General features: G+C 58.6%; 1 protein-coding gene across 12 annotated transcripts; it reads right to left on the bottom strand.

The window, feature by feature from the left end:
* Window positions 1-8,380, bottom strand: LOC147341768 (aldehyde dehydrogenase family 3 member B1-like). 12 transcript variants are annotated; one of them, XM_086385349.1, is made up of 10 exons: window positions 8,121-8,352; window positions 5,934-6,096; window positions 5,350-5,460; window positions 5,045-5,165; window positions 4,711-4,796; window positions 4,536-4,617; window positions 3,889-4,275; window positions 2,716-2,882; window positions 2,038-2,246; window positions 1-1,721 (listed from the first exon to the last, which is right to left on the bottom strand). In XM_086385349.1, the coding sequence occupies exons 1-10, from the start codon at window positions 8,177-8,179 to the stop codon at window positions 1,595-1,597; spliced, it is 1,512 nt and encodes a 503-aa protein (XP_086241475.1). In that variant the 5' UTR covers window positions 8,180-8,352; the 3' UTR covers window positions 1-1,594. The 12 variants fall into 12 exon arrangements, with proteins under 12 accessions (XP_086241475.1, XP_086241476.1, XP_086241477.1 ...); XM_086385350.1 differs by having other exon boundaries at window positions 2,038-2,137; window positions 8,121-8,329; XM_086385351.1 differs by having other exon boundaries at window positions 1,989-2,137; window positions 8,121-8,323.
* Window positions 8,381-11,934: the final 3,554 nt, after the last annotated feature.

The raw sequence follows: 11,934 nt of genomic DNA, 5'->3' as shown, positions 1-11,934 counted from the left end.
TTGTGTTTTATGTATATATTTTTCAAATAATTTCCATTACAGTTTAGCATAAGATATTGAATATAGTTCCCTCTGCTGTATAGTAGGACCTTGTGGCTTATTTTATATATAGTAGTGTGTGTATGTTAATCCCATACACCGAATGGATCCCTCTCCCACTTCCCCTTTGGTAACCATAAATTTGTTTACTACGTCTGTGAATCTGCTTCTGTTTTGTAAATAAGTTCATTTGTACTATTTTTGTGGCTCCACATGTAAGTGATAGTCTGTAGTATTTGTCTTGGTCTGACTGACTTCACCTAGTGTGATAATCTCTAGGTTCATCCACATTGCTGCAAATGACATTATTTCATACTTTTTATGGCTGAGTGGTATTTCATTGTGTATATATGTACCACATCTTGTTTATCCATTCATCTGTTGTTGGACATCTAGGTTGCTTCCATCTTTTGGCTATTGTAAATAGTGCTGCGATGAGTATTGGGCTGTATGTATCTTTCTGAATTAGTCTTCTCCAGATATACGCCCACTAGTGGGATCGCTGGGTCATCAGTTTCTCTATTTCTAGTTTTTCTAAGGAACCTCCATACTGTTCTCCATAGTAACTGCACGGATTTATATTCCCACAGAAAAGTGTAGGGGAGTTCCCTTTTCTCCACACCCTCAGAAGGTATTCATAGAATGGAAGGGCATCAGGGAACTGGCACAAGAGCCCCCAGAAACAGCAGCCTCCAGCCCCAACCGAGTGTGCGAGTAAGTGCGTGTGAGCACCGGTGTCTTGCCTGTCTGAGGATCTGTGTGTTCACACCTGTGCTAGGTGTACCAACATGTGTGCAAGCCACAGCGGTGAGACCAGTCCGGAGGTGGGCCAGCTATTGCCCCTCTGAGCCCCAGGAAGTAGAAGGACCCCCAGCCCCCACTGGCTCCAACACCCCCCTCCCCGAAAGGCTGTGTGACCTGGGGAGTCGGTGCCTTCTCCGGGCCTTGGCTCCTGCCTGTGAGATGGGAGTGAGGCTCCCTCCTGGGTTGGGACAGCTGAGAGGAGTGAGGGGTGAGGGGGCAGGTGCAACCCTGGAGGACAGACACGGGCACAGCAGATGCTGGCCTGGAGGGCACAGACGTCTCTAAGGACCCATGTTCTTCACTGCAGGTGGGGAGGCTGAGACCCAGACAAACCCAGCTTCCCAAACCAGGTGTGGCTGGAGCCGTTAGAAATTACCCTGTACTTCGGGAGCCTAATTATAGTTCTGACATGAGAGAGGCCTTCCTAACCACCAGGGCTGCTCAGCCTAGGGGGTGAGTTCTCTGTCACCAGACACGTTCAAGCAGAGGGTCAACAAATCTGTCAGAAAGCTGCAGAGGGGACTCTGGTCCTGAAAGGGGCTGGACTGGTGGCCCAGAGGTCTGTCCAGCCGGGCGTCTATTCAGACAAAGCCCCAAGGGCAGGACCTTTCTGCTCCTGGACAGGACCCCTGCCTTTTGGGAGCCACTGAGCACCCGGGGTCGTGGACAGAGACCTGGAGGCCGGCAGGGTGCTCACAGAAGGGTGCAGCTGTGGCTGCCCAAGGCCCAGGTGATCAGCTTCTGTTCGAAGTCAGAATAGGGTGGGTAGCGGATGTTGTTCAGCATCTCCAGGCCCGGGTGGGAGAGCAGGCAGGCACGGTGGTGGGAGAAGGTGTCGAAGGAGAACTTGCCGTGGTATCTTCCCATCCCACTTTGGCCTGCACGGGCACGGAAGTGAGGGTCTAAGGCGAGGCCGAGGAGCCCGCCACCACCACCAGCAGCCCACCACCCAGCAGGGAGCCCAGGGAAAGCCAGGCCACGTGAAGAGCCATTTTGCAGAGAGGGAAACTGAGGTCCTGAGAGGCCAGGGGGCTGGATCAAGGTTGAACCGTGAGTGAAGGCCAAACTGAGCCTTCCTGGGTCTGGCGCGCCCACCTGGGCTTCCCTGGGAGTTGGGGCTGGAGGGTGAAGAGGGCGGGGCTCACCGACTCCCCCGAATGGCAGGGAGGTGAGAGTCAGGAGGGCGGGGCTCACCGACTCCCCCGAATGGCAGGGAGGTAAGAGTCAGGAAGGTGAAGCCCTGATTCCCTGCGAAGCTGCCGCTGCTGGTCCTGTCCAGCATCTGCTTCACTGCCTGGTGGGAGGCGGAGGCCAGGGTGAGGGGTGGAGCGGAGGCTCCGCATTCCACAGCGAGCAGAGGCGCCTCCCCGGTCTCCATCCTCTGCTGAGTAAGTGTCGCCCCTCTGAGTTCATAAAGAGGAGCCCGCGGCCCCGAGAAGTGCCTGTGAGGGTTAGCAGCCGCAGCAGACAGGCAGCCCACCCGGCTCCGCCTGCAGGGTCTCACCTCTGCTCTACCCCATCCGCCTTCAGGGGCTCTGCACACCCATACAGAACTTTTGCACGGTTTAGGAAAAGAAGGATGTTTGGGGCAGGGCAGATAGAAAGGGCACCTCCTTGTCTGGGTGGAGGCTGCCCCGGCCAGGGCAGGCAGCTGGCCACCCACCCGTTGGTAGGTTCTTGGTGCTGCCCTCACCAAACCCACCCCTGTCTCAGTGGGACACCTGTATTCAGGGAGCCGTCGTCCAATGGCCTGGATTATAGTCACCCTGGAGTTGTCTGCTCCCTGACCCTTGTAAGTGGGCTGGGAAAAGGGAGGTGGCTAGTCTCACCCCTTTGGGCCCCTCTGTTGCCCCCACCTTCGTCCAGCCCCACCTGGCTGCTGTTGGAGAAGGCGTAGAGGGCCAGGGGCTTCTCCCGACGGTTGATGAAGTCGATGGCCTGGTCCAGGCTCCTCACGTTCACGATGGGCAAGATGGGCCCGAAGATCTCCTCCTGCATCACCGGCTCGGTCTCCTTCACGTCCACCAGCACTGTGGGGGCTGTCCGAGACAGGGGCCGGCTCAGCCCAGGTGCAGGGCCCTGTGGTAGGCGGGGCCTCTGGCGGGCGGGGCCTATGGTGGGCGGGCCCGCGGGCTGTCAGGGGCCAGGGACCTGGATGTCCCAGGGACGGTACTCTCCCCGCAGCCCCCGGGAAGTGACCACGAGGGGCTCCCCAGCCTGACCGGGGCCCGTGGGGCCCAGAGAACCAGCCTTGGTCTCACAGTCAGAGGGTGACCCTATCTTAGACCCCAGAGTCTGAGGCCCCAGGTCCCAGCCTGTTAGACCCTCGAGTGGTTCGGCTCAGGAGACCAGGGTTCTTTGTTCACAGCAGAGCGGACGCTCAGGACGGGCAGTGGGAGCTGAGAACCGGAATCGTGGGCACATAGCACCTGGCATTGTGTGGCCCCTGGAGCAACAGATCGTGGGGCTGAAGTTGGGAAGCTGAGCCTAGAACTCTGGGGTCTGAGCTTGGAGACCCAAATAATCCTAAAGGAAATCAGTCCTGAATATTCATTGGAAGGACTGATGCTGAAGATGAAACTCCAATTTATGGCCACCTGATGGGAAGAACTGACTCATTGGAAAACACCCTGATGTTGGGAAAGATTGAAGGTAGAAGGGGATGACAGAGGATGAAATGGTTGGATAACGTCACCGACTCGATGGACATGAGTTTGAGCAAGCTCCGGGAGTTGGTGATGGACAGGGAGGCTTGGCATGCTGCAGTCCATGGGGTCGCAAAGAGTTGGTCACGACTGAGTGACTGAACTGAACTGAGCTTGGAGAACTTGGGCCAGAGTGTGGAGTCGTGGGGTCGTGGGCTTAGACCCCAGCAACAGGAAACACCAGTGTCACAAAGTCGTGGTACCAGGCTGGGCTGTAGCGGTGGGGTCGTGGGAGCCTCAGAGCCCAGACTCAGGGCCCAGCTGTGGCCCCCAGTGTGGAGGTGCCTTCCCTGGGGTGGGGGTGGGGGTGCGGCACAGTGGCAGGGAGGGCGGGGCTCACCAATATAGAGATCGCTTTCATCACTCTGGCCGCCGATGACCACGCGGCCGCAGCTCAGCAGGCCCCGGAGCCGCTGGAAATGCTTCTGGCTGATGATGCGGCCCAGGTCCGGGGACCTCTGGGGGTCGTTGCCATAGAAACGGGTGATGGCGCTCTGCAAGGCGGGCACCAGCTGCGCCTGCATCTCGGGACTGCACAGGACATAGTCGGGGGCCACGCAGGTCTGGCCGGCGTTGAAACAGCGAAAGAAGGCCACCCGGTTGGCCACGGTCTGGGGGTCGCAGTTGTCGTCCACGTAGCAGGGGTTCTTGCCTCCCAGCTCCAGCGTGACGGGCGTCAGGTGCTTGGCGGCAGCAGCCATGACAATCTTGCCAACTCGAGGGCTCCCTGGGGACATGGGATTTGACTCACCTGCTCTTGGCCGGATGGTTCAGGCACCACCTTCCTGGCTCCATCCTGGCTCACCCACTGGGGTCTGTCCCCGCCCTGCAGCCCCAGGACCGCACCCTGCCAGGCCCACCTGCCCCAGATGATTGCCATCAGGGATGCTCCACACCGCTGGCCATCGCCTCCTCCCTGCCCCGCCTTCTCCAGCCTCTTCTCCAACATCCCTCTTTCCCCAGGACACCAGCCGGGGCCCCCCTCACCCGTGAAGAAGATGTAGTCGAACTTGTGCTCCAGCAGCCGCCCCGTCTCCTCGGGCCCGCCCAGCACCACGGCAAAGCAGCTCTGCAAGGGGGCGGGAGGGATGCACGGCTCAGGGGACCCTGCAGGATCTCCCACTGGTGGGAGCGGGGATGTGGGACACAGGCTCACCCTCACCTGGTCCAGGTATCGGGGCAGCACCTTGGCCAGGACCTTCATCGTGCTCTTGCTGATCTCCGAAGGTTTCAGCACCACGCAGTTACCTGTGGGGCGGGGCGGGGCAGGGAGAGGGCGGGGCCATGTGTAGCCACGCCCATCTCCATTGGGTCCTCCGGCCTAGTGCAGCTGAGAGAGGTGCCCTATTGGCCCCGAGGCCACACAGCCCCAAGGATGGTGGCCAGACAGGAAGCAGGCCTTCTCAGCCACCTGGTGCCAGCTCCCTGCTCCTTCCTGGCTCTGGGGGAGGCTGGGAAGACAGGCAGGGGGCGTGAGGGTGGAGGTGTCCTCTCACCTGCAGCGAGGGCGCCCACCAGGGGCCCCAGGCTCAGGTTCAGGGGGTAGTTCCAGGGAGACAGGATGAGCACCAGGCCAAAGGGCTCCTTCCGGATGAAGACCGAGTCCAGCTGCGTCATCTGGGGTGTGGGACGGACAGTGAGGCCTCGCTAAGGATCACCCCAAAGCCCACCTCTCATAGCCCTCGACCTGCCTGTGCAGTGGAGTCCCCTCAAGGAGACCGCGGTCCCGAGAAAGTCAGTGACTCCCCCAGGGCCTGGGCCGGGCCGCCCTGGAGTTGTCCCACCTGGCCAGAGGTCTCACCAGGTTCTTGGCCCCTGGCTCGTCCTTCATCCAGGTGTGCAGGTTCCTGAGAGAGAAGTCGACCTGGTTCTGGCAGAGGATGAGCTCCGAAACTTCCGAATGAAAGGCCGTCTGTGGTGGAGGTGAGATTCAGGGGTTAGGCCTGGGCGGGGTCGGGAGGGGAGCGCATCTAGTGCTGGAGGTCCCCAAGAGTCCTCAGGGTAGACACGGAGACAGTCTCCAGGGTGAGCACAGCCAGCCCCTGGGAACTGCAGTGAGGAGCATGAGTCCTGGGCTCTGCCGCTTTCTGGCTGTGGGACCTTGGGCAAGTGACTTAACTCTCACGTGCCTCACTTTCCCCATCTGTGACATGGGACAGCAGTCAGACCTGCCTCACAGGTTTACTGTTGACGTAGAGCAGCTAGCAGCCCAGGGAAGACTCTGCTGAACCACAGGACTGAGCTGGGGATGCAGCTGGCTCTAGCCCCCACCCCTGCCCTCCTCACCCACCCCTGCCCTCCTCCCCTCACCCCTGCCTGTCCTCACTCACCCCTGCCTGCTCTCACCCACCCCTGCCCTCCTCCCCTCACCCCTGCCCCACCCACCTTGTACAGGTCCTGAGCCAGCGCCTCCTGCAGAAGCTGCTTGTTCTCTTGCAGGAAGAGGCTCAGGCCCTTCAGCTGGGCGGCCCGGAACTTGGCCGGCCGCGTGCGCCCTGAGACGAAGGCCTCCCGCAGCCGCTGCAGGGTGTCTGCGAAGGGGTCCATCCTGCCGGGTGGGGGGCAACGTCGGTTGGGGTGCCCCCACCTCCACCACCCCTCCAAGGCCCCTACTCGCACCCACGTGGGCCCACGGACACCCTCACGGGGCCTCGAGGGGTTCTTTGCCTCAGAGACCACAGAACTTTGCAGTGGCAGAGGGGGAAACTGAGGTTGGGGTGTGCCGCAGGGCCCCGGAGCATGGGACTGTTCCCTGTGCCCTGGGGAGGTGGTCCTGGAACAAGGAGCAATGGGGTGGGCGGGGCATCCGTGGGAAGGCGCAGCTGACAGCCTGGAGCCTTGAGCCCATCTGGCCTTGATCTGACACCCAAGGGAACCCTGGCAGGGCTGGGAGGGGAGGGAGATGGGGCATGGGGGTGGGAAGAAGGAGCCCAGGAGGGCCTCTGAGGGGAAGTACCTGGACTTGGAGCAAGAAAGAGCTCTGAGCACCCCAACCAGGGCCCCAAAACCATACCATCGCCTGTGCCTCCAGGTCTCTCTATCTGAGTGTCTCTCTGTCTAAGTGTCTCTCTGCCCATGTCTGTGTGTGTTTCTCTGTGTCTGTCTGTGTCTCTCTTTTCTTCTGTGTGCCGATGTGAGCCATCTACCCTCAGGGTCCAGCAGCATCTCACAGGCCTGAGCCCAGGACCTCTGCCTCAGCACTGACCATGGAGTGAGGCAGGTTTCAGCGTCCCCACTGGGCACCCTGCACCTCCCCCTCCTCCTCTCCCAGCCTCAGTCTCCTCATCTGGGGAGTGGGGACAGACTTCTTCGTGGGCGTGCACAGCACAGGCCTGGCCTGGGAACACCAGGGACATGGAAGTCCTGCTGGGTGGGAGGGGGAAGGCTGGCCATGTGGGTGAGGCCCCTCAGCAGGTGGGCAGCGGGAGTTCAGCTCTTAGGGGGAACCCAGGACCTGCCTGCTCCCACCTGTGGTTGGCAGGGCAGGTATCCTGGCCCTTTCTTGGGCTGGAAGGGGACCCGAGTTGTGCCCTCCCACAGCCAGGCCCGGGGTGGTCCTACCTAGACCCCTGTCCGTGCTCCAGATGGCAGAGGAACAGAGGGAGATCAGGAAGTCCCACTCAGGCTCAGGCTCGGAGCCAAGACGACCAGGGCCATTTCCTCCTGAGCGTGTCCCGGAGCAGCTGGGACTGCGGGGCCACCTCTGGCTACCCGCCCTGCCCACCCTCGGTCCAGGGTGGCCAGGAGCACTCTTAGGCCTTCAAGTTCCAGAGCTGCCCCAGAGGCGCCAGCATCACCCGCCCCACCCAGCTTTCCCTGATGGAGTTCCGGTGGCGCCTGGTCCCATCGGCCCAGCTCTGGCTTTGTCCGTGGCTCTCTAGAGCCTCTCTAGGGCTAAATACCTCCAGAATGAATCAGCCCAGGGACCACATCCTCAGGCCCACCCCACCATTGCCCAATCAAATGAGGAGGCAGATGGCTTGGTGGGGCTGAGGTCAGCCCTTGTTTAGGGTTAGGGTTTAGGGTTAGGGATAGCCCTAGGTTTAGCCCTCCTCATGGGGGCTACATAGCAGCTTCAGTCGTGGGTCCTGTGACTCCACAGTCCCTCCCCCACCGGCACCGAAGTGTGCTAGTTTTAACCACTGGATTCCCAGGGAAGTCCTGCCCTGTACTTTTTATTGACTTCTAACAACATCTTTCAGTAGCTTCCAAATTTTCTACCATGAGAATGCAACACTCCCAAAATCAGAAATGAACAGTGAGTGTTGTTTTTACAAGGCACTGCCCCCTTTCCCTGTCCCAACCCCTCCAGCACTTCCTGAGCACAGCCCAGGTCACACCTGGCTGGCCCCTGTCTATCCACATTTTCCCTCTGCCTGGGGAGCCTCCACCCCCCAGGCGTCACTGGGGTCTGAGGTGGGGGCATGGAGCGGGGGTCAGGGCAGCACGACCTCCCTGCGTTGAGCCAGGCCCCAGGCGCACGGACCCCCAGCCCTGGGGGCCCCACGGGGTCGGGATCCCATTTGTCTTCCCCACTCCCCCACCCTGTGCTGCTGGCCCGACCCCACATACCCTGGTGTGGACTCCGACCCTGGATCCTTTGCCGAACCTGGGCGCTTTGTGCCTGACATTCTGCCTCCAGATGTGCGCTCTCACCCTGCCTCTGCCCGCTGCCTGTGCAGCCCCCCGGATGCCCTGTGCCCACGTCTGGCGGTGGAGAGGCACCTGAGTGACAAATCACCAAACTGAAGCTCCAGCTGGTCTGGCCTCCTGCTGATTCACACACAGCTGGCCCCCGGAACAGGTTTGGCAACTCCAGGTGACTCCAGATGATGCTGTGATTTCTGGGAAGGACAGGCAGAAAGTCACCTGATTAAAAAAAAAAAAAGAAAGTTACCTGATTAAGGAGCAAAAGATAAGGTTGCTAAGTCACTAAGAGTCCAACTCTTTGCGACCCTGTGGACTGCAACCCCTCAGGCTCTTTTGTCCTCCACTATCTCCTGGAGTTTGCTCAAACTCATGTCCATTGAGTTGGTGATGCCATCCAGCCATCTCATCCTCTGTCGTCCCCTTCTCCTCCTGCCCTCAATCTCTCCCAGCATCAGGGTCTTTTCCAATGAGTCAGCTCTTTGCATCAGGTGGCCAAAGTATTGGAGCTTCAGCATCAGTCCTTCCAGTGAATATTCAGGGTTGACTTCCTTTAGGATTGACTGGTTGAATCTCCTTGCAGTCCAAGGGACTCTCAAGAGTCTTCTCCAGCACCACAGTTTGAAAGCATTTCAAACTTTGTCAGTGGGACCCTGGCAGCCTCCTCCAGGACGCCCTCAGCCAGCAGAGCTCTTCGAGTCACCCAGGTCCCCGCACCAGACCCTCATGTCTGTGCCTTCATTCCCACCCCGAAGGGCTCCTTCATTTGCGCTCTCCTCATGTGCCCGACTGGTATCCTCGGGGCAGAGGAAAGGGCCCTGGCAGCTGCAGAGAGAGCGTGGATGGGCCAGGGGCCCCTGTGGCCACAGGGTGTCACATCTTGTTCCTTGTTCCTCTCATTCTCCTATTTACTGTGTGATCCTAGGCAAGTTACTTGGGCTTCCCTGCTGGCTCAGATGGTAAAGATTCCCCCTACAATGCGGGAGACCTGTGTTTGATCCTTGGGTGGGAAAGATCCCCTGGAGAAGGGCATGGCAACCCACTCCAGTATTCTTGCCTGGAGAATTCCATGGACAGAGGAGCCTGGTGGGCTACAGTCATGGGGTTAGAAAGACAAAGTGAGTGAGTATACACATAGCACAGGCAAGTTGCTTAACCTCCCTGAGCCTCCCTGGGGCAACAACTGCAATTAGAGGATCTCATGATAAGATGAAAGAATAGATATAGATACCACGGCTCCTGACGCGAAATCAGTGCTCGTAAGTATTGGTTATTAACGTTTCCCCCAGTCTTTCCAGAGCACCTGCTAGGTCCTAGGAAGCAGGAGAATGCACTCAGGCCCCACTGCTAATCCGTCTTGTGTGATTTGCCCCTGTCTGCCCTTCACTCCCAAGCCTGTCCCAAGAGATCAAGATCACTCCATGGCCGAGGGCTATGGAGAGCAGGTCCAGGCACAGCGTGAGAACCAGCTTGCACCCCAGGCAGGCGTGTGAGGTGCTCCTTGGCTGTGATGGGAACCAGGCCAGTGGGAGCCACGCAAGACACCAGAAGGGAAGTCAGGACTGGCAAGAAGAATCGAAGAGCCGGGGGGTGGGGTATGGTGGGGTGGGGGTACGGCCCGCCTCCTGGGAACCACCGGATTGTGCAATTCACCTCAAAGCTGTTAAAGCGAGACAAACCAAGGAATTCCCTGACGATTGGTGGCTAGGACTCCACGCTATCATGGCCAAGGGTGCGGGTTCAATCCCTGGCTGGGCAACTAAGTTCCCACAAGCCACACAGCCAAAAACAAGCAACAAAAAACTAAATGAACTAAACCACATTGAACTGAACCAACAAGAAGCCTGCATAGCCCACAAGCAAATGAAAGCATGTTCGGCCTCCACAGCAACTGAGAAATGCAAAGTGCAACAATGGCGAGATGCTCTGCAAATGCCTCGGATCAGTTTCCTGGGGCTGCACTGACCAACCACCACAGCAACGGCGGTGGGTGGAGACAGCAGGGTTACAATCTCCCAGTGCTGGAGGACGGAAGTTCGAAACCCATGTGTTGGTGGGGCTCCAGGGAAGGGGTGTCCTCCACTCCCGGGTCTAGCTTTTGCAACTGCTGGCCTTCCCCGGCTCTACACCTCCGTAGTTACGACAAACCAGAATGTCGCCAGACTCTGCCAAGTGTCCCTAGGGGAATGACATTGTCCCTAGTTCAGAGCCACCCCACTAAATGATTCTTGAAAACAGTTCTGTGACTTCCCTGGTGGTCCCGGGGTTAAGATCCGTGCTTCCAGTGCAAGCAGGGGGCAGGTTCGATCCCTGGTCAGGGAACTAAGATTCCTGCATGCTGTGCGGCATGGCACAGAAAATATTAATTTTTTAAAAATGGTCAAAGAATGTAAAAAAATAGTTCTCAGGGGGAAGAAAGGCTTAAAAGAAATTCTGCTGCTCCAGGGAAGCAAAGAATCGGTGATGGTTGAGGGGTGGGGTGGAGTAGAGAGGAGGAAGTCTGGGGTTACACTGGGTGCTTACAGGAATGATCCCCCTGATGAGAATGTCACAGGGGGTGACCCATGTGGATGGGGGGTGGGGTCTTGCAGAGTTTGGGTGGGGGGCAGTGTAGTTCCTGTGTTTTCCAGGAAGTGACTACCAGCTAGGGGAGGGGAAGGAGGGACTGGATGTGACAAACCTCAGGACAGAGCAGCAGACTCCAGACAACGATCTTCCAGTGAGACCTCCCAGACTTCTGTCTGAGTGGTGTCTCCCCAAACTCATATCTGTGTGCATGCGTGCTCAGTCGCGTCCAAGTCTATGTGACCCCCATGGACTGTAGCTCGCCAGGCTCCTCTGTCCATGGAATTCTCCAGGCAAGAATATTGGAGTGGGTTGCCATGCCCTCCTCCAGGGGATCTTCCTGACCCTGAGACTGAACTCACATCTGCTGCATTGGCAGGTGGGTTTCTTTGCCACTGAGTCACCTGGGAAGCCCTTAGGCAGGAAGGGGAGAGGGCCGAGTGGCTGGGTGCCCTGTGCAAAGGGTCCTCCTTGGGGAGGAAAGAAATAGCAGTGCCCAGGACTCCAGGACTCCAGTCTCAGTGGGACTCAACAGGTTAATTTGGGGACCCTCAAACTTGCCCTGGGGACCTGAAGATGCCAGGGTCCTGCTCTGGGCTTCTGCCCCTGCAGGTGTGGGATGGGCCCTGGCATCAGCACCTTGACTAGTTTCCAAATGATTGCGAATTTCAGATGGATTTCGAAAGTGGCACTGGGTTCCCTGGAGGAAACAAATGGTACCTCCCTGGTCATTCCTGGGAAAAGCTACCCGGTAAGTTTTGTGACAGATCCTGGGCCCCTGGCAGCCTCCCTTCTGGCTTTTCTGCAGGGAAGCTCCCCAGCTGGGAACCAACCCTGTCCAGAATGCCCAGAGTCTCAGTCTCCCCATCCACAGAATGGGGAGAGAGCAGCCAACGGTGACACCCATCTCACGAGGTCACTGGAAGGTCATTATGGGAGCGGGTTGGATGCTTCCAGAAACTTCAAAGCACTGCGGGCAGTGAGAGGCCTGAGGGGTGGGGGCAGGCGAGGTGTGGCAGGGAGCAGAGGCGGGGCCAGAGGCGCCTGCCTGCCCTTCACGTCATGGTGGAAGGGACAGCTGGGGGCTATGGTCCCAGGGCGGGCTTGAATCATAGTTTGCGAAAACTGTTCGAGAACCTTGACCCAGAGAAATGCGTGGTCTTGAGAGCTCAAG

The sequence above is a fragment of the Bos grunniens genome, chromosome 29 (assembly GCF_055505025.1).
Source record: "Bos grunniens cultivar Pamir isolate PY7600 chromosome 29, Bosgru_T2T1.0, whole genome shotgun sequence".
Taxonomy (NCBI): domain Eukaryota; kingdom Metazoa; phylum Chordata; class Mammalia; order Artiodactyla; family Bovidae; genus Bos; species Bos grunniens.
This window is presented reverse-complemented; position numbering and strand designations above follow the sequence as displayed.

Excerpts from the sequence above, each read along its gene's own strand:
- LOC147341768 (XM_086385349.1), bottom strand. The coding sequence starts at position 8,179 with ATGTCAGGCACAAAGCGCCCAGGTTCGGCAAAGGATCCAGGGTCGGAG. Across the intron at positions 5,461-5,933 it reads TGGCTCAGGACCTGTACAAG|ACGGCCTTTCATTCGGAAGT; the intron begins GTGGGTGGGGCA and ends CCTCCACCACAG. Across the intron at positions 4,276-4,535 it reads CGACTACATCTTCTTCACGG|GGAGCCCTCGAGTTGGCAAG; the intron begins GTGAGGGGGGCC and ends CCATGTCCCCAG.